This window comes from Schistocerca serialis, chromosome 9, assembly GCF_023864345.2.
Source record: "Schistocerca serialis cubense isolate TAMUIC-IGC-003099 chromosome 9, iqSchSeri2.2, whole genome shotgun sequence".
NCBI classification, from domain to species: domain Eukaryota; kingdom Metazoa; phylum Arthropoda; class Insecta; order Orthoptera; family Acrididae; genus Schistocerca; species Schistocerca serialis.
The window spans coordinates 168089296-168110712 of NC_064646.1; the positions used below are offsets into that span (position 1 = coordinate 168089296).

Consider the following 21417-nt stretch of genomic DNA (forward strand, 5'->3'; position numbering starts at 1 on the left):
TGAAATGCAACTATGCAATTGTCAGCTACATCATTTACAGTAGTCAGAGTTGAACTTCCAGCCCCTATTTTTCATACAGCATAAAAATACAGTACGTCGACACTGAGGACTATCAATGAAGAAATAAAGCAGGCGAATGTCACAAGCTGTCAGCCATTTCTAAAGATGATGACAAAAAATGTTCCAAACAGTGGAAGCACTGGTGAGACAAATACATTAGTTGCAATGGAGAGTATTTTGAAGGAGATAAGGTTGTTTTGCAAACAATTTGAAAATATATAGCCTTTAAAAAATAATTCTGTTTCTTTTTGGTACCTCCTTGTAGCTTCACAGGCTCCTCCCCAATGTATTCACCACTATTGTTAAGGTGTTTCTCATACGGTGCACCATCAATTGTACACCCACTTATAGGAGTCTGCCATCAACATCTGAAGCCACAATGTCACATTAATCTGCATTTCAGTGCCTTCATGGAAACATTTTCATGCCAGGAAACACATCATGAGATGGAAGACATGAAAGTCACTTGTGGTGAGGTTGGGACTGTAGGGTCAGTTGTCCAAGATCTCCCACACAAACATTCAAGTTTTCAGGTGGCATTGGCTGTATGAGGTCTCACATTGCCATGCTCAAGTGTAATGCCTCTTCTCAACATTTAGTCTCTCAATACCGATCAGCATTTACAGTCCCCCTCATGGTAAAAACTCGCACAGGAGACTGTGTTTTACATCTACATTCATACTCTGCAAATCACATTTAAGTGCCCGTTGATCCCAGAAGACAATGCATATGCCCTTTTTTTTTTTGAGACACTGTCAGCTTGAATTTGGTCTTTACATGTGAATCACTACGCCACCAATGCTGCTGCTTGTTTTATTTCTGATGTGGCACGTGACATGTCTATCCCCAGTGACAACGTGGTCAACAAGCTCATCAACTTTCTCTTCATACAACTCTAGGAATGTCAACCCTACGGCCAGATGTATGGTTTTGTGTCAGTTGCCTTGGCACCCATCTTGCACACACATTATAAAAACCAAGCCACTGGAAGACAATTATGTGCAACAGCAGGCGAGACATCCGAGGGAATTGACAAGAGTGTTTTGAAACTGAAGTTCCAGTTGTGCAGAAATGCTTGCCACACACTTTCCATGAATTCTAGTGTCACCCGGGATGGGCGGCCACTACGGTCTTTGCTGAAGGATGAACGAATATTCATGACAAATTACCTGAACTACTGTCTGACCACACTGTTGCTCATAATGTCGTGTCCATACATGTGGCACAGCTGGTGATGGATTTTTGCTGATTCTGAGTGTGCAAAAATTTGGTAAAAGCATAAACCTCACCGTTGCGGGAGACAGTACCAGAGCGGCCATTTCATCCTAGCACTATGAAATAACTGTTGCCATCATAAGACAAACTGCAGTGTTATTCCCTCATACCTTCTCTCTACTCCTGTTCGTACACATTCCTATCCGACTAGAGATGGGTCGTTCGCAAACTAATGGGTCCAAAGGAATGGTTCACCAAGATGAATGGAACGAGAGAGGAACAAATTCTAAGAAACGGTCTTTCATAATTCTCTTCGGTCGCGGCTTTCTATTTATAGTTCCCGGGAATGGGAAACGGTTGGTCTTTCCTGAACGGCATGTCAGCTGGTCTTGTTCTGGCCTCGGTCCCGTTCCCGTTCCCGTCCTTCGCGTGGCCACTCGTCGCAGTTCCACTGCCGACTGCTCATAGTTAGTTCAGTATCGAGTTTTTATTCTTTTCGTTTGCTTCACACTCCCATTCTAGATCTGTATCAAACCTTTTTTAAACTCTGAACTTCTGGTTCTTTTCGTATTCTATTCAGCGTCCATGACCGGTAGTTAAAATGTATTTTATAATTAAGTAAATTACATAAAAATTACTTGGTATGTAATACATACATCTTTTCAGGTAACAAATTGGCGTATCAGCTTACTTCACTATTTCGATAAACAGCAGAAGAACTACTTGTAAAAAGGAAAGTGTTTTTTTTTTTGTTTTGTTTTTATTACTCTTGCAAAGGATCTCCGCACGACACACACAAGTGGCCATTTACTGTCGTTTTTTGATCAAAGGTAAAAGAGCATGTTCATTGTTATGGAAGGCAGATCGACTTACAACCGAATTAAGCCCACGCTTCTTAATCGAGTGTATAGTGTCACATTTTGTAAAGAGAGTATGATAACTCCTACATATTATTTCAGTGGTAAAGGGTGACACACAAAAAATCGGCCGTGCATCATTGGCGAGCAGTCTGTACTCGGGGGTTTAATATCTCACTGATAATGTGATCATTATCGATGGAGCACTCTCTTGTAATCTCGGACTAAATATTTGCTTCTGCTTTTCGTGCGCCACCTCGTATTATTTCACTGCTATCAGCAACCTAAAGCTGCAGTTGGCTAAACAAGATGTTTTGCAGAATCAAGAAAATTACAAGTGTGTGAGAATTCTGTTATGAATAAGAACTCTGTACTCCAGGGGAGAGGCAAGTGCCCCCTCTTGGCGCTTTCCAACTTCAGTCATCTATGCTACTAATTTTCAATGTTTCATAAGAACCATATACCAAGCACAATGATCTGTGAAGGAGTAGAAATGGACAGTTCCCAAAAAAAATGTGATTACCAGTGGACTAGTTCCCAAGGATGAAAGAGTTTGCCCATCTCTATATCCGACTACTCAAGCCACCTCTGGACATGATTGGACTTACTTGCCTTCATCTGTGAGGAAGAACATAGGCTACTTCAGTAACAATGAAGCAGGAACTATCTCCTCCTCCCTCCCCCCCCCCCCCCCCCCCCCAAATCAGTGAAAAAAAAATAAATCTTATAATATGTTGCCTAATGTAGAAGTTGTTCAGTGTATAGCTACTTCAATAGCATGACATATGCCTGTCAATGACTCAGCCTGTATTATTTGAAGAGTGCTTATCTTCCTCCCTAAAGAATAAATTCAACCTGATTAGCTTACAAGTTTTTAGTTATAAGGGTACATGCACTGTTTGTAGTGGTGTGCTCAGTTTTATATTTACTCACAATTATCCAAGTTTCTCCCCCCCTCTGTCTTAGTTCTACCCTGTGAAAGTTTTCTTCTGCTTGTCTCTTGTAACATTTATTCCATACATGTTTGTAAAATATTGCCTTCTCTGCTAAATCTTTACTTTTTTTCACTTACCTTTTACAGTAATGTGCTTAACTACTTATGGTCACAGTTTTCTCTGCAAATGGGGGTGGTGATAGTTCTTGACATCATTACAAAATCACAGACGCTTCCTCAGTTCAACCAATTGCATTCCGATGTGAAACATACACTGCAACTGGCCAAGCACATTTTGTGCAACCGACAGATAGCAACTTCTTTACCTGTCTTGGGGTTACTTGGCCACCAACAGGTGATACATAACTTTGGAAAAAAAATCTAGTTTCAGACAGTGACCGTACTGTATGTTGATGCTCTTTGGTAAGACACTGGCAAATGCCTTTGTTCAAGTAAAGAAGAAATAACAGGGTTTAATATCTCACTGATAATGTGAGCATTATAGATGGAGCACTCTCTTGTAATCTCGTTGGACTAAATATTTGTCACTCCTTAAAAGTGTGCTCTGGTTCCTTTGGAGCACTGCATATGGTGCAGAACTAGTACAATGTGGTCATCTGACCCTCCAGCACTGACAGTTATGGCACGAAATGTGTGAATGTGCCAGTTGGTGATACGCAATCAGCATATTAACCCATTAAGTGGGCAATTTGCACGCGTGCGTCACTGCGTACTGTTCTCACTACACATAAAAGTTTTTCTTCGTATTTTCGTTGTTGAATTTAAATTTATATTGGGTGGAAATGAGTAAAATATATTCCATAAGTTAACAAAACTGCATTTTCACAATATTACAAGTCGTTTTCAGTGTGAAACATTTTAAAACAAGGTGCTACACACAAGGGAACTTCACATTCTGCGCACCAGTGTGAAGTCTCTTTGCAAAGGCCTTTTCTTGTGCACACCACACGCCTCCTTGTTGGCCTTTTCTTCGTTGTGGGCAGCTGAAGGTTTGGAAAATGCCTGGCTGCAATGCGTATTGCTTTCGGTGTTCGAGGTGGGTGTCCTACTGATGTCCCGTGTTGCGGCAAAGATATGGTCAACTGTTCGCCAAGACTAATCGCGAAGCCCACTCTACTTTGTTCGCCACCATGCTTCTTGTCGAGAATGTATGCACTGAAGCATGCAGTGTCCAACTAGTGGCAGAAAAGCTTCTGATAATATTTTGTCAGCCTGCTCCTGGCCATCTGGTAGTTTTGTAACTGAAAATCACATCCATGCCCCCCATATTCCTGTTGTAGTCAACAACAACGTGTGACTTGAACGATTCCTTTCTTCGAGTTTACATTTAAACATATTCAGCGTAATGTAAGGTGCTGACCATAACAATGTCTCTTGTCCTTCCATTTCACTACCATTTGCTTGCCAAAAAGTCAGGGAACCCCTTCCTGTCTTGCCACATTGTGCCAACAATTTCAGTGTTATTGCTGGTTAGTTTGTCCACCAAATCTGGACTGGTGTACCAGTTGTCAAGATAAATGCAGTGGCCTTTCACAAGTAGATCATGTGCAAGCTCCCAAACAATCCAAGAGGTTATTTTTTTGTCTGGATAGTGGCTTCCATAGTTAGTGTCCTCTTCTGTGTAAACAATAAAGTCCCATACATACCCGGAGCTGCTTTCACAGAGTTTGTATAATTTGATGCCAAATCTGCTACACTTTGATGGAATATATTGCCTCCATCCAAGCCGTCCTTTCCAGAACAACAATGATTCGTCAACGATGATGTTTCTTTCTGGCACATATAGTGATCTGAATTTATGCCACAGATGCTCCACAATGGGGAGAATTTTGAATAGTTTTCTGCTGATAGTGCCTAGTGGGTAATACGAGGTATTGTCAGCAAAGTGGAGGAATTTCAATGACGATGTAACCGCTTTTCACTCATCAGTTTCCTGAAGAAAAGTGTGTCAACTGATTCTCTCTTTCAAAAGTACATATTGTGGTCTGGTTTGTGAAGAATTCCTTGAAGTATAAGCATTCTAATAAGTGTTTTTACCTCCTCAGATGTAGTATCCTGCCAACTGCAAACCCTGGAGCATGCTGCTAAATTGGGATGCGAAGCTAGGAACTGTTCTGCATATACGTTCATCTGTTCAACTATTATTGTGCACGAAGCATCATCCACAAAACACATAAAACAACTCATCACATCATATTGTATTAGAGGCACAACTGTACCATTACTACCACTGAACAAGTATTGATTACTAATTGAACTAGAACGCACAAATGCACTAGGTGCCGTCTGCTGCAGTAGTGTCTCGTCGTCAGATGTTCCTGAATCGAAGTCACTTTCACTAGCCTCTACACCTGTGTCTTGAAAGCTTTCAGAACTGACACTGAAATTATTGTCACTTTCTAAAAGCAGCTGCTCAATCTCCGAATCTAATAAACAACTTCTTTTCGCCATTGCAAAAGATCACTCACTAACCTGGCGGTAAACACAGACGAAAAAGGTGTGCTTTTGCGGCTGCTACTGGACACATACTGTCGACGCGCGCTCGAGTGGACAATGTTGTAACTAGCCTGTAACACGCTGTGTTGCCCGACGAGAGCTGCCATCTAGTGGACGAAGCTCAACTAATACCACAGTGTCAACGTCATGCTGATAACTCATCATCCCCACTAGCTACTAACCACAAAATGCAGTGGATGGATATATCCACCAAACCCACTGTGAATTAGCAGAGCGTCTATGAATATATCTGGCATGCCCACTTAAAGGGTTACGAACCCTTACAATGAAGACATTACAGAAAGGGGCTGCCATATTTGGACGTACCCATGACCACATTGTGAACGAAATAGCTAAATCTGTTGGTATATCAATGCGGATTATCCAGTGTGTCTTCAAGAAATAGTGTACCACTCGAATCTTTGTATAAGAACTGAGGCCATAGAAAGATACAAGCTGACAAGAAGTGGAGAGGAGTGTCATGCCTTGTCAATGCTAATCAGTTCTTAAACTTCTGTGATTGAACAAAAGCCTACCTCAACCATTTTGTAAGTGAGCACTGCAAAGGGAAGAGCATGAATGGCCATTTGGAGTTGGGTATCTCACGGAAGGCCATTGGTTAAAGCATCACATAAAGCTGTGCATTTTCAGTAGGCCAAAAACACAGTAAATGGACAATGGCAGACTGGAGGCATGGCTGCCCAATGAGTATTTAAATGTGAGTACATAGTTCAGGACAGAGATGGTTCTGTGATGTTTTGGGGGTGTTTTATGTGGCCTGGCTCGGACTTATACATTCAAGTACTGGAAATACGAACCAGAATGTTTATTTTAACACTAAAGAGACAGCTTACACTACACTCGTTCGTCCTCTGTTAGAATATTGCTGCGTGGTGTGGGATCCTTACCAGGTGGGATTGACGGAGGACATCGAAACGGTGCAAAAAAGGGCAGCTCGTTTTGTATTTTCACGTAATAGGGGAGAGAGTGTGGCAGATATGATACGCGAATTGGGATAGAAGTCATTAAAGCAAAGACGTTTTTCGTCGCGGCGAGATCTATTTACGAAATTTCAGTCACCAACTTTCTCTTCCGAATGCGAAAATATTTTGTTGAGCCCAACCTACATAGGTAGGAATGATCATCAAAATAAAATAAGAGAAATCAGAGCTCGAACAGAAAGGTTTAGGTGTTCGTTTTTCCTGTGCGCTGTTCGGGAGTGGAATGGTAGAGAGATATAGTATGATTGTGGTTCGATGAACCCTCTGCCAAGCACTTAAATATGAATTGCAGAGTAGTCATGTAGATGTAGATGTAGATGAGTGACCACGTGTTGCCCATTACTTACATCTCCACGAGTATTCTGTGGACACTCCAGTCTTCCAATGACAACAGTGATGTTCAAAGGGCAGTGTGCATACATGCCTCATCTGATGAAAACTCAGGAACCCTACATCTCATCTGACAAGCTACATCACCTGATCTTATTCTTATAAAAATGTCTGGGACTACCTTGAACAGCAGGTGAAATGAAGCAATCCACTTCCCCGAAATTCAGTAGCACTAAGGGACCCAATTATCAATGAGTGTCTTCAGTTGGATACAGAATATCTGAAGAAATGTGGGCGCTCTTTCTTGGCGAATTGAGGCCATTATGAAGACTAGAGATGATGTTACATGATGTTATCGTGATGTCTCCTGGGGGGTTACAAGTTTTTGTCCAGTGTGGTTACTTGGCAAAGAGACTGGTCAAGTACATTTTAAAGGAACTGTCTGGGTGTTAACTTACAGTAATTTAGGGAAATTTCAAAAAACTTTAATCTTTATGACCATATTGTGAGCTAACCCTGCACATTCTAAATGTGTACCCAGTGCCTTAACCACTGTACCTCCTCTGTAGATAATATTTTAGGTGTTTAATAAACACTTGTGTGGTTATTACGAATATATGAGTTACAGTAACATTCAACCAGAAATACAGTTCACTGGCAATAAATTCTTACTAAGCAGGAAGCAAGCTAATGATTATATAATTTTAGGTTGTGACATACATTCTAAAATCTGAACATCTCTAGTTGAGTGCTATGTAAATACGTTATTCAGTGATGTGTGTTCTGTAGCAGTCAAACAAGTTTCAGCGTCATGGCATTTTTCAAGAATGACCATTTCTTTTAGACAGTCTTAGTGTGATCATGAAGGATTTTAGTACTTTGTTTCCCAACTTCTTAAGTTCAGAAAAAATACTGTTCTAGTTCTTCACTTCATTAATTTATCCCTCAGGTCTCCAATCCCTCTCAGTTTCCTCTCAACACGCAAGCAGAAAGAAGCAAGTAGAGATGATGCCAAAACTAAAAGCATTTATAAAATGAGAACTCAACGAAATAATGCAAGACTGAATGTGAGCTATTAGAGTATCTTTAGTAATTTACACAGACATTAATAATTTTGGTGCAAAATGTTACATATTTACAGCACGAAGTGAGGAAAAAAGAACAATATTTGACAAAGATGTTAGGAAACACAATAATATTCCCATTGAAAAATGCCTGTCTGGATATTTGTTTATTTTTGCCATGAGAGGCTAGACCTGCTGAATAACTGGCTCGTTCAAAGAGAACAGAATCAGTGAAGATTTTGATGACATACATGAGAATGACAGAGAGAGAGGAAAAAGACAATATGGTTGAAGAAACTTCAAACTGTCAAGGTAATAATTCACATACAAAACATTTCACAACTAGATAATTCTAACACTTCACAGACAATTTCAGTTTATTTTATGAGCATAATATGGTTTTACATTATTTACAAGAAAATGAAAAATACTCCAACAGTAAGTTCATTGTACAGTGTTTTTTCCGTAACTTTTCTGTAAAGTACATTATACTAAAATGAAGGAAAAAGCAACAGTTCCAAAGGTACACTCCATATTTGAAAGTGTAGTCACATTAAGTTTACAATCAGCCAATAACACTTATCTGCAGATGACTGATATCATATGGCAGCAGACACAACCCAATCTTATGATTGCTTAGTTGCAAGCTTCACAGCCACATCTGACAAACAATGTATACATATGATGGATTCTTCTTATAATATCTGAAATCTGAACTGTTTCAGTTACTAGTTTTTCCAACACTAACTCATATTTTATAACTTACACAAAAGAACATTCCAAATTCTGTGAAAATTACAAGGAACAACACAGTGACACCTATTACCATATTCATGCAGCACTGTCAAGCCAGAATGGATGCTCTATCAACATAAACATATGCCTTGAAGTCTCCAACTTTATTGCCACTTAGGTAAAGAAAAGATTCAAAACAAGTAATACAGAGGTAGGTTGTATCATACACCAGACGATCGCATTCCCGGACAAGCCATCTGAAAAGAATGAATGTAATCAGATCACAGAGTTTCATGAACTACACATGAAAAAAGAGGAAACTTAATAAAATGAAAAACAAACTGCAGCAAACAAAGTCTGGCCCCACAGATGACATCATCATAAAATGCAAACTTTCGCAGCTCAAACTGTTCATTATTATTAGATTTTTCTAACTTAACATGCAATGCTAAGACTTCTGTAACAAAAGCTTACACCTCAAGGTAGAGTGAGGAGTCGGGGTTGATGCTGCACGTAACCCATGTCATGACAATATGACATTGGGAAGGGCATGGGAGAATTCTAGTGCGGGGAAGGGTGGAGGAGAAATCAGCTACACAGTTACACAGTGTCAGAATGGAAGTCCACGTAGTAACAAAAAGAATACCCAGGAAGACGCAGAGAATGACAGCCTGGAAAAGCAGTGACATGTGATACATGCAGTGGACAAAAACATGGGAACACCAAAACACAATACTTCCCATGTCTTATACAGTGTAGGAAATCCATTGGCATTCAAAACAGTATCCAGTCATCTAGGAATATATAAACACAAGGTCTTGTATTGTTTTGAAAGGAATCGTATACCATAATTCCTGCAAAATAGAGGCAAGGTCACGTAACAATGATGAAGGTGGCCAGCTATCACGCACGCTTCTCTCCAAAGCAGAGCACAACGAAGGTGGCCAGCTACCACGCACGCTTCTCTGCAAAGCAGAGCACAAAGGCTCAATATTGTTGAGATCTGGTGACTGGTGGCCAGGGGAGATGTGACATGTCATCCTTGTGCTCACTAAACCAGCCCAGGATGATGCGAGCTTTGTGAACAGGAACTTGTGATCTTACAACACTGCAACACCACTTGTGTACAAACATTGTACAATGGGATGGACCTGATCAGCCAAAGTGGTCGAATAATTGTTGGCAGTAATTCGACCCTGTAAAGCACATCTACATACATACTCCGCAATCCACGTATGATAAATGGTGGAGGATACCTTCTACTGCTATTAGTTAATTCCCTTCCTGTTCCATTCATTCACACATAGAACAAAGGAAAAATGACTGCCTATATTCCCTCGTATGAGCCCTAATTTCTATATTTTGTCTTTGCGGGCCTTATGCAAAATGTATGTTGGCGGCAGTAGAATCTTTCTGCAGTCAGCTTCAAATGCCTGTTTTCTCAATAATATTCCTCAAAAAGAATGTCGCCTTTCCTTCAGGGCCTCCCATTTAAGTTCTTAAAGCACCTCCATAACACTTACATGTTGATCAAATCTGCTGGTAACAAATCTAGCAGCCTGCCTCTGAGTTGCTTCGATGTCTTCCTTTAATCTACATGGTGGGCATCTCAAACACTTGAGTAGTACTTAAGACTGGGTCGTATTAGTGTTCTACACATCGTCTCCTTTAGAGGTGACCCACACTTTGCCAAAATTCTCCCCATAAAATAAAGTCAACCACTCACCTTCCCTACTAAAGTCCTTACATGCTTGTTCCATTTCATATCGCTTTGCAGCGTAACACCAAGACACTTAATCGAGGCGACAGAGTGTGTCAAGCAGCACATATGGTATTCAAACATTGCACAATTGCTTTCCCTATTCATCTGCATGAACTTCTATTTTTCTACATTTAGAACTAGTTGCCATTCATCACACAAACTAGAAAATGTGTGTAAGATATCTTGTAACCACCAATCACTCAACTTCAATATCTTTCCATAAATCACAGCATCATCAACAAAAATCAGCAGACTGCTGCTTACCCTGTCCATAAGATAATTTATATATATATAAAGACTAGCAGCGGTCCTATCACGCTTCTCTGAGGCACTCCTGATGATACCCTTGTCTCTGAGGAACACTCACTGTCAAAGACAATGTAATGGGTTCTATTACTTAACAATTCTTTGAGGCACTCACATATCTGGGAATCTACTCCATAAGCTTGTACTTGCTTGTTACCCTTCATCTATGGTCCACAGAATATCATGTGAGGAAAGGGCAAGTTGAGTTTCGCACAAGCGATGCTTTCAAAATCCACGCAGGTATGTGGACAAAAGCTTTTCTGAAAATCTATTCGAGAACCACATGGCCCATCGAATATCACAATATGGCCCAAATCATCGCCATACCTGTGCCATGTTTCTATCTTGGCAGCAAGCAATCTGCATTGTAGGCTTTGGATGGAGTACGCCAGATGTGAACTCAGCCAGAAATTGTAAACAGTATGAAACAGGACTTCTAACCAAGCAACTTTCTTCCACTGCTCCACAGTCCAGGTTTCATGGCTTTTCCCATTACAGGCATTTGCATCACTGATGTGTGGGTTTGCAATTCCCAGCTTACAGAGCTCCCTTCTTGTTGTTTTGGTGCCCACACGCTTCGTGAGTGCGACATTCAGTCCTGCAGTGACTTCTGCAGCTGTCATCCTCTTATTTTTTATCACAGTCCTCATTAATGTTGTGCCTTAGAGGGTGATATTTTTCTGGTTTCCCTGTATCCGGCATAAATCTTTGATATGGTGCCTTCTGAAACACCCAACACTTTGGTTACCTTAGTTACGGAAGCATCCAACATACAAGCATAACAACTTACCCATGTTCAAATTCACTTAGCTTTTACATAGTGCGCTCATAACCACACCAAACAGTTCCGAGAACAACTGACAGTTACAACTGAGGCCATTTGTGCCATTCATGGTTGAATACAATAGTGTCAACTGCAGGCTTGGCTAGCATCTGCATTTATGTTCAAGCATCCATTTCTTGTGGTGTTTCCATATTTTTGCCCAACTCTTGTACTTGCTGCTCAATATCACTAGACAAATCATGAAGAGCTACATGTGAACTTTATATTTCATACCCAACACCTTAACTCATTTCAGAACATATGCAGGAAAGTATGGAAACAATTTTTTCATAGTTTAAGTGTTCACTATTGTTTCATTCATTGAGTCCTCAGAGGATTCATTGTAATGTTCACCATCAAGCTAATAAGTCTTTTTAAGGTATACGTGCTGGCATCTTCAACCGGCCTTTCTTCGTACTTACAGGATTTGAAGAGTAATTTTCTAATGGTGTAAGCCACAATATTTAATATAAAAAAGAAACATGCTTTTGAAGACTGGAAAATTTAAAAATAAAACTGAATTAAACACATTTCATAAAAACATTTCAAACCAATAAACAAGTGTTGCCAGTAGCAGAGTTTGCAGCATGTAAGTTTTGTAATCACACAGCTGCCTGCCTGATTTTCATTAGTAGCAATCTTTTTTTTTTACTTTTATTTAAACACTATATTTATTATCAAATGGAAGTGTTAATTAACAAATACTAAATTCTAATTTGCACTTTTTCGTCTGTGTTTACCCCCACGTTAATGAGTGATCTTTTGCAATGGCGAAAAGAAGTCGTTTATTAGATTCGGAGATTGAGCAGCTGCTTTTAGAAAGTGACAATAATTTCAGTGACAGTTCTGAAAGTTCTCAAGATACAGATGTAGAGGCTAGTGAAAGTGACTTCAATTTTATACAGACATGTGAAATGCCTTATTGTTAAATGAAACTAGTTACACATATCAATCACCATAAATAGAAAGTACTCCATTTTTTATTTGATGTTTTGTACTTTTGTACCAAATTTTAATTTACTGTGAAAGCTTAATATGATCAATAATTAAAAATAAAATGATGTAATTTTAATACTGAAATATCCTTCTACATTTATTACATAACATCTCCATTGGATGATAAATATAGAATTAAGAAAATCTTTTTAGCTTTTTTTGAGGTCATCAGTCTCCTGAAGGTTTGATGTAGCCCACAGCAAATTTCTCTCCTGGACAAAACTCTTCTTCTCAGAGTAGCACTTGCACCCTACATCCCCAATTATTTGCTGGATGTACTCCAATCTCTGTCTTTCCCCTCATGTTTTTACCCTCTACAGCTCCTTCTAGTACCATGGAGGTTAATCCCTGATGTCTCAATACAAGTCTCATCATCCCGTCCCACCTTTTTGTCAGTGTTTTCATATGTTCCTTTCTTTGCCAATTCTGCGGAGAGCCTTCTCATTACCTTATCAGTTCACCTAAACTGCAACTGTAGCACCATATTTCAAACACTTCGATTCTCTTTTGTTCTCACTTTCCCACAGTCCATAATTCACTACCAGAAAATGCTGTGCTCCAAACATACAAGGGTTGTACCAAATGTAAGATTCCTATATCTTTTACAAACAGAAAACATTGTTTATGTTTATTAATTTATACATTGTTGAAAAGCTTCCACTTTTGTCTATTTTTCAACATGGTCTCAATTTTTCTCAACACACTTTTGAAGACAGTGTATTCCTAAGTCGAAGAAATCTCCTGCCAACTCTATGAGGAAGCATGTGACCCCACTGATGAGGTTGTTTGTTTGTTTTGCGGGTGTAATGAAACACTCGCCTTTCATCACCTGTGACGAGAGTCCAACAACTTTCCTTGTTACCTGCCCCCCCCCCCCTCTGCCCCCCCCCCCCCCCCACACACACACACACACTGTTGAGGAAACTTGCAAGCACAGTCAAAGCGTTGCTACTTGTGTCCGTCAGTCAGTATTCAGGGGACCCAGCGAGCACACCTGTTGTGATAACCCAACGTTTGTGTTAAAGTTCTTTCAATTGTGCTGTGGGAAGCTTCAGGAATGCGTTCAACAAGTTCACGGGCAGTGACCCTGCGATCTTTGAGCAGCTCACTGTTGATCCGGACAATCACATCCGAAACCAGCGGTCTTCCACTCCGTTCTTCATTGTGAACTTCCGTGCGACCCTCAGCAAAAGCATTTGCTGATGTGCTGAACAGACATGAACTCTTCACCATAAACCTCAGTCAGTTGTCGATGAATCTCCAGGGGCAGTAGCTTCCTTGCGTGCAGAAACCGCATTACTGCTCGAACGTTGCACTTTGCGGGAGCGGCGATCAACACTTCCACATCTGACGGCTCCAAGTAAACACTGCACAATGTAGCAAATTGCGGATGGGCAGACTTGAGAGTGGGGGAAGCACTGCGCATGGCACTGTTGTCGGATTTAGCCTAGCACCTTCCCTCGAGGCTGTAGCTCATTGGGAACCTTACTTTGGTACAACCCTTGTACTTTCTCAGAAATTTCTTCCTCAAATTAAGGCCTTTGTTTGATAATAATAGACTTCTCTTAGCCAGAAATGCCCTTTGTGCGTTTGTCATTTTGCTTTCTATGTCCTCATTGCTTCTTCTATCATGACTTATTTTGCTTCCAAGGTAGCAGACCTCTTTAACGCCATTTACTTTGTGATCCCCAATTCTCATTTTAAGATTCTCTCTGTTCTCATTTCTACTATTTCTCATTACTTTTATCTTTCTTCAGTTTTACTCTCAATCCATATTATATACCCATTACACTGTTCATTCCTTCAACAGATCTTTTAATTCTTCTTCACTTTCACTGAGGTCAGCAATGCCGCCAACGAATCATATCATTGATGTGCTTTCAACCTGAATATGAAACCCACTCTTGAACCATTCTTTTATTTCAGTCACATCTTTTTCGATAGATTGAACAGTTGGGACAAAACACTGCATCCCAGTCTTACACCCTTTTTAATTCGAGCACTGAGAATCGAACTAGAACTCTGGGACTGTAAGAGTTACATTCTATGCATTCAACTGCTAGTAAAAAGAAGTTTAGTTTTACTGCTTTAGAGAACTTATGTCTGGAAATTGACCTTCAGATTCAGTTAGATATGAAGAAAACTGAAGAAGTGCTGTGTCAGTCCGACCCAACAGATATACAGTATCCACCTAAAATATTACTATTCTGATTTAGTAGATTGGTCATAGTATGGGTTGACAAAGATTTCTTTACAGCAGTACATCAGTAATATACAGCCCAGGTAAGCAACACGATGTATCATCGATGCTCCTGAAAAATGCTGTGTTCCACAACTAAGAAAGTTATGTTGTATGTGCCACACATGTTATATGTGCCACATATTACACACCAACACTGACACACCACAGTTGCACACCCACTATTTAAACACTTTCTGTTCAAACCCCGATGGTTGAATGGACATCTGTTGTTTACAGTTGTTAGCTCATGCTGCCGCAGTAGTTACTGCACCGACATCTCCTATATGCCGGAAATAAAATCAGTCTCTGAACTTTTTGGATGAATGATGTTAACTCCAATGCTTTTTATGACTGTTTCAGACTCTGGCATGTCATTGTGAATGTTTTGGCAACTTATCACTACAATTTTAATTATTTTGTCTGTGGAGGCCATTTATTTGAGTTTTACACTAATACTTTGGAGTCTCTTACAGCAATCATTATCTGAGTAAGATGGAGAGTCACCAAAGCTGAAACACCCTTGTGCACATGCCACACACAGTCAGCCACCTGCCTTCTGATGTGTAGTGCACCCCTGACCCATTTGAAAGGACCCTTAATTCTCATGGCCCAGAAAGTAAGTCTAGCATGTCACAGAACCTTCAAAGGTTCTGGTTTACGACTTCTACTCAGTTGAGATCCGAAGGGACCCATCAGCCTCTTCAAGATGTTGAAAGATGCCTCCAAGTGTACACACAGAGTGTTCATTTTCTCTTTCCCATCACTTGCTACCAATTCCCTATGGAGTGCCAATAATCATCATATGTTTCAAGTGCCTAGAAGTAGCAGACCTCTATCCTTCTGCACTTGCTTCCTCATCGCAGAACACATCAGGCTTTCCAGCAGGTGAAGTCTGCATCACTCGCTGATTTCCATTTTCAATGGTTGGTTAGGGGGTTGGGTGTAATACCTCGAGTTCTCCCCAGTTCCTGTCTACCATGTTCAGGCCGCCTAGATCTACCACTGACACACCACTCATAGTCAGGTGAATGAGTTGTGATAGACCTTTTAATTCTAGGAGAGGTGACAGTTTCTAAGGGAGAGGACAGTACCTGAGGTACCTTCAGTAACTCTAATACCTGGTCCTCAGTAGTTTGTTCAACACATGCGTTTGATGCAACTTTAAATTACTTAACAATGCTCACACAGATTTCCAACTGCTTATGATTGGAGATTAATATCAAACAATAGAAAGTCTGAATACTCCTTAACTATGTCACTTGCTGACTTACACTCACCACCTAATCAGCATTCATAGAAAACAAGAGAATTTGGTGGTTTATGTCACACGACAGTCTAACAAACCTGAGCAAATTACACTTCCGAAAAGGAAATCTTTCTGTCACCTCTGCAGCAGGTGCTTCAGAGTAAGTACCAAATATGCCACACTGAAATGGGTACACGGACCAAAAGCTTTATCCACACCCTAATTAGGAGGGCATTGTGTTTCACTGGCCTGGAAAAACATATATTGCCACAGATAGGTGGCAACAAATGTGCAGTTCACATATCAAAAAGGAATTCTGTGGAACAGGGCATCTTCTAGTGGTACCAGCCAGCTTATGCAAGAAGACAAGCCCATGACTCTGCCAGCACTGTTACACAATCACCAGCACTAGCCATGCTGGTGCCTGAAGCCACTGAGTTACAAACCCATCACCCCAACCCACAGTGTCTCAGCTGTCATAGTCCAAGGAGTAAAATAGTTATATCCTGCCAGCATAACAACCGTGTCACACAACTAGTACTATGAGTGTAAAAACCACAAAGTGCATTGCTTTTTCAAATACACAGTCAATTCAAATCAACTTAAAGACAGCAAGAAATTTCTTTGTTTATAGATAGTAATTTATAAATAATTTTAATTCACTGAACATCTGGGATCAATATAAAAATCTGTGCCAAAGAATCAGTCAAAGTTTTGGTACTTCCCAAGATGCTGCTGCTGTTTTATTTCCAAGAAATGCAGTTTGGAGAGGTGCTCACTGCTAGTAAATTTACTACTATAATGGCTCACTATTTGTTTTACTGTATGGATAAGACAGAATCAGTAATAGTGCTAAAATACATATATTAATATACATTTCTTTCACAATTTCAAGGCATCAGGAGAAAATGAATGCAGTGGGTGGAACATAAGTCACAGGCTTTTCGTAACTTCATCTTCCAAATGACCTGCATGCCAATGATGTAATGTATTCAAAAATGAAATAAACTTTTGTCTGGATGACTGGTAATAATGTCTACTGATCTAGTTAATAGATCAGCCTATTTGTTGGCACTGCATGACAGAGTAAATGGTTTTGATAACTACTGAGCAAAAAACTGTGTGTGTTCCAATTTTGACAGCAAATGCTGGAGATTTCATATTGTAACTGGAAACATACATAGTGGTACCAATCGGACTCTAAAATGAAGAAACAGTTTTCTTAGGAGAAGTCCACCCAGCAAAAACGAGAATTGTGGGGAGAGAATAGTATGCACATTATTTGCAACAAGTAGCTACATCACTACCACTGTTGTGGATGAAGGTAAGTTCGATATTCAGCAATTTCCTCCCCCCACTCTTTTCTTGCACAAAGCAAAACATCTGGAAACAAGTCTCAGAGTGATCCTGCTCTAGCATGACAATGTGCAAGTTGACTGTGCACAGTAGTATTTTACTACCTTCTTTCCCTTTCTCTTTAAAACATATCATCTGATGACAGCTTGGTAGTAAGTCAAAATCTGGGTGGTTGATTGTAGTCAACTGTTTTCCTCTGTAGCAAGGCCAAATTAATCCACTCAATCGGGATGGATCAAAAATAAAACATGGAACTGAATTGTGGGACAGTCATGTACTTTTGATATTCACATACCATAGTTCAAATCTTTTATCTTGGCGGCTCGTGCATGCCCGCCCAGACGCGGGAGATTGCTGCGTTGCCAGTTGCACACGACACACGCGCCAATAGAAGCAGCGCCATAGTATAGCATAGTTCGCAAGCTTACGTGTAGGGGGGGAGAGCGCAGTTCATGAAGTAAGGCCACCATGGCCGCATTAACCCTTTCGCTGCTACAAAGACGTGCTCCCTGCATTCCGCACTGTGCGCGATTTTGTCACTGCACTGCTCGCCTGTGCAGACACGTGTTCCGACTGGACTGCTTTGACACTCTTATCAATCGATTCCACAAAAACTATTTGGCCCAAAAATTAGATTTTTACGCATCTTCTTGACTGATACCTCCCCCCCATAAATGACTTAATTTTGTTTCGATGTTCAACACAGTTATTATGCAGCATTAAATATAGTAAACCATTGCACGAAATTTTGAAGAGTTTGCAGAGGTAAAAGTCCATAGAGTACACTTTCCGTATGATCGATTTTAGTTGCCACAATATTGATAATGAGATGTGGACAAGATACCTAAATTTCATATGAAATTTACTATATAACAACAGCTCATTTAAGTACCACATAGGTGTCGTATGTAATATTGAGAAATATTCCGTCTTTCTCCACTGTAACAAAAGTTTTATTTACACTGAGCACGTTTGGCTTTATTTTAAAGCACTTCAATCAATCAAAAGGAAGTAGACAAAATACATTAAACAAAACTGTGGAATTACAAAAACATTAGGACTTGAATATACCGTCTATCAGTGAAGTGCTCTGAGCCATGTCAAATATAATTTTTGTGTGTGGCACACACAAACATCATTTATTTGCTAAAACACTGATCTGCCAACTCAAACGTTGAATATTGTGTTACCGCAGCACAAAACTACGAAAGGTGACTTGGCAATGGAGGAGACAAAATACTGTCCACTGAAGATGCTTCAAAAGAGAGAAACGCGTCTGGTCTAAATAAGTCCCTTATTACAGTTGCAGAAGAGGAATATATTTCAGTACCATTGGTAAAACTGCGACTGTGGAACAAAAACGAGAAAGAGAACATGAGTACCATTGTGTATGTGCCATACCTTTCCTTGATTGAAGTGCTTTAAAATAAAGCCAAACGCGTCCGGTGTAAATAATACTTTTATTACAGTCGCGAAAGACAGAATATTTCTCAATATTGCATACGACACCTATGTCGTAATTAAATGAGATATTGTTATACAGTAAATTTTATATGAAATTTAGGTATCTTGCCCACATTTCATTCTCAACATTGTGGCAACTAAAATCGACCATACGGAAAGTATACGCTATGGACTTCTACCTCTGCAAACGCTTCAAAATTTCGTGCAATGGTTTACTACATTTAATGCTGCATAATAACTGCGTTGAACATCGAAACAAAATTAAGTCATTTATGAGGGGAAGGTATCAGTCAAGAAGACGTGTAAAAATCAAATTTTTGGGCCAAATAGTTTTTGTTAAATCGAATGATAAGTGTGTCAAAGCAGTGGGAACACCATGTGTCTGCACAGGCGAGCAGTACAGTGATGACAAAATCGCGCACAGCGTGGAATGCGGGGAGCGCGTGTCTGCAGCAGCGAAAGGGTTAATGAAGAGAGAAAGCACTAGAAATTTCAAAAAATTGCATTCAAACGAATATAATTCGTGAAGTAAGGCACTTCGATATTGTTTTTAAATAATGAAAATATTAAGCATCGCATAAGGTTTGAACTCCTAACCTTTCGCGTAGCAGCCCAACACCTTAACCGTTACGCTAACGCACCTTGTCAGACCATGTAATGCCATGAGGAGTATGACACGTCACGCATAATACTGACAAACACTGTTGGTATGACTATGAATTACTCACGCTTCGTCGAAGTACAATAGGAAATAAACAATTACCGCTGTTCTTTATTGCGAAAAAGCGGTTCGTGAGAGTGATACAAACACCTTTCCTTGCTATCGCCTGAATTAGGAGTCTTATTGCTTGTTTCCTTTAATTAATTAATTAATAGAATATGAAGCAATTGGTATAAAGAATGCTTTTTCCAAACTTTCTATAAAAGAATGTCTGCTATCAAGACATTGCTTTTGTTCTATTACTTTATTTATGACTGAACGTTTCTAAAACTGAAGACACTCGTCTATGCTCTGCACTGCAGTCGAGATGTGGCAACGTCGTCCTCTGTTCATTGGCTGACGTCAGATGCGCAGAACGAACCTAAACTCTGCCGCCCACATAAATGACGTGCACTTTAAAACACGGCAAAATTTAATAGAGCTAAACAAACATTCCACAACTTTAGGTTGCATGCCTAATTAATCAATCAAGCAATGAATTACTGCAAATAAAATGTTTTTGTTACTGAAGTCACTCATTCCACTAAACAAAAGCCATTGAGACATAAGTAAATGAACCAGGAATGTCTGACATACCCAAACACTGTATCACCTTTGATTACATTTTTCATTGTTATTGTATCATTTATTTCCCCATATGTACTACATATGGCTGTTTGAATACACAATTTAGAAAAATGAAGGGCAAATCAAACATGGGAAGTTTTTTCCTAGTGCATATCTCAAATGATTATTTGACAGAGAGCCTTTACATCTACATGTAAGATATTGACACTGAAGGTAGAACAACAAATCTTAGAAATTTTAAGGCACAATAATGTTCACTTACTTTGCAGTAATTTTCTGGCACATCATGCATGTTTTACACTGCCTCCTGAATAAAGATGTATAGAGTGGATACTTTGCTGACTGTAGGCAGTCAGTTTCATGCAGTAGTCTGAAAACAATATGACACATCAGCAGAAGAAAATCTTTGGAAAAAGTAAAATAGAAGTTTATCATGTGAGAAAGGTGGGCGTATGGTCAATACTCATTTTTGTTAAACACAGTGAATTAACACTCATTGATGGAATTATTGAACATGAGTCAAAATAAAGCTGAATTCAATCAGGAAACAGTAAAATCTGGGAGACAAGCTGTCACTTTTTGACACCACTGGAGAGAGAATATCATCTGTCCTGAACTTTGAAGTTTCCAATCCCAATTTTTTCTTTTGTCACTTTGGCTAGAAAAAGTACGCGATTTCTTCTTTGTTCAATTTACTATATACAGTTTCATTTGTAACAAATAATCTTTCTTTACAATGCGATTCTGTTACCTGGCAGCATCAAGGGTCCATTCGCCTCAGTCAGTCTATAAAATAAGCAATTTTTAATTTTTTTAAGCTAATGAAGAAACTCAAATAAAATTTGGATGAATTACTCCTCAGGCACATTCACATAAAATAACAGGGTAATTTTTATTTTAATTTACTGAAAACATATAACAAAACTACAGTTCTGTTTCAAACACCTACTGTTTTATTATTTTCCAAATTTCAAAAACTGTGCCATTACTCTGCGTGCAATATCCCACAGATTAAGAGAATTGTTTGTTTTTCGATTTCAGATAAGAAATGCAGACTTCAGGACTTCCGTCATGGTCACACCTTATTTTGGACAGGGCAACTTTAACTCCTTGGACAGGGGGCTTCACGATGACTTAATTTCTTACAAAATTCTGAAAATGTTGTCCAAGAATCAATAAATAATGTGCAAAGGTTTACACAGATCACTTCTATTAGTTTAA

The 21417-nt window shown here is 39.6% G+C and overlaps 1 protein-coding gene across 1 annotated transcript in view; it reads right to left on the bottom strand.

The window, feature by feature from the left end:
• Positions 1-8337: 8337 nt before the first annotated feature.
• The window catches only part of LOC126419201 (snRNA-activating protein complex subunit 3-like), a 64984-nt gene continuing 51904 nt past the window's right edge, over positions 8338-21417 (bottom strand). Inside the window, exons 5-6 of the mRNA XM_050086336.1 lie at positions 20459-20566; positions 8338-8970 (exon numbers count right to left, since the gene is read on the bottom strand). Coding sequence (XP_049942293.1) covers positions 8823-8970; positions 20459-20566 — 256 coding nt within the window. The 3' untranslated portion in view covers positions 8338-8822. The remainder of the gene's footprint in view (positions 8971-20458; positions 20567-21417) is intronic.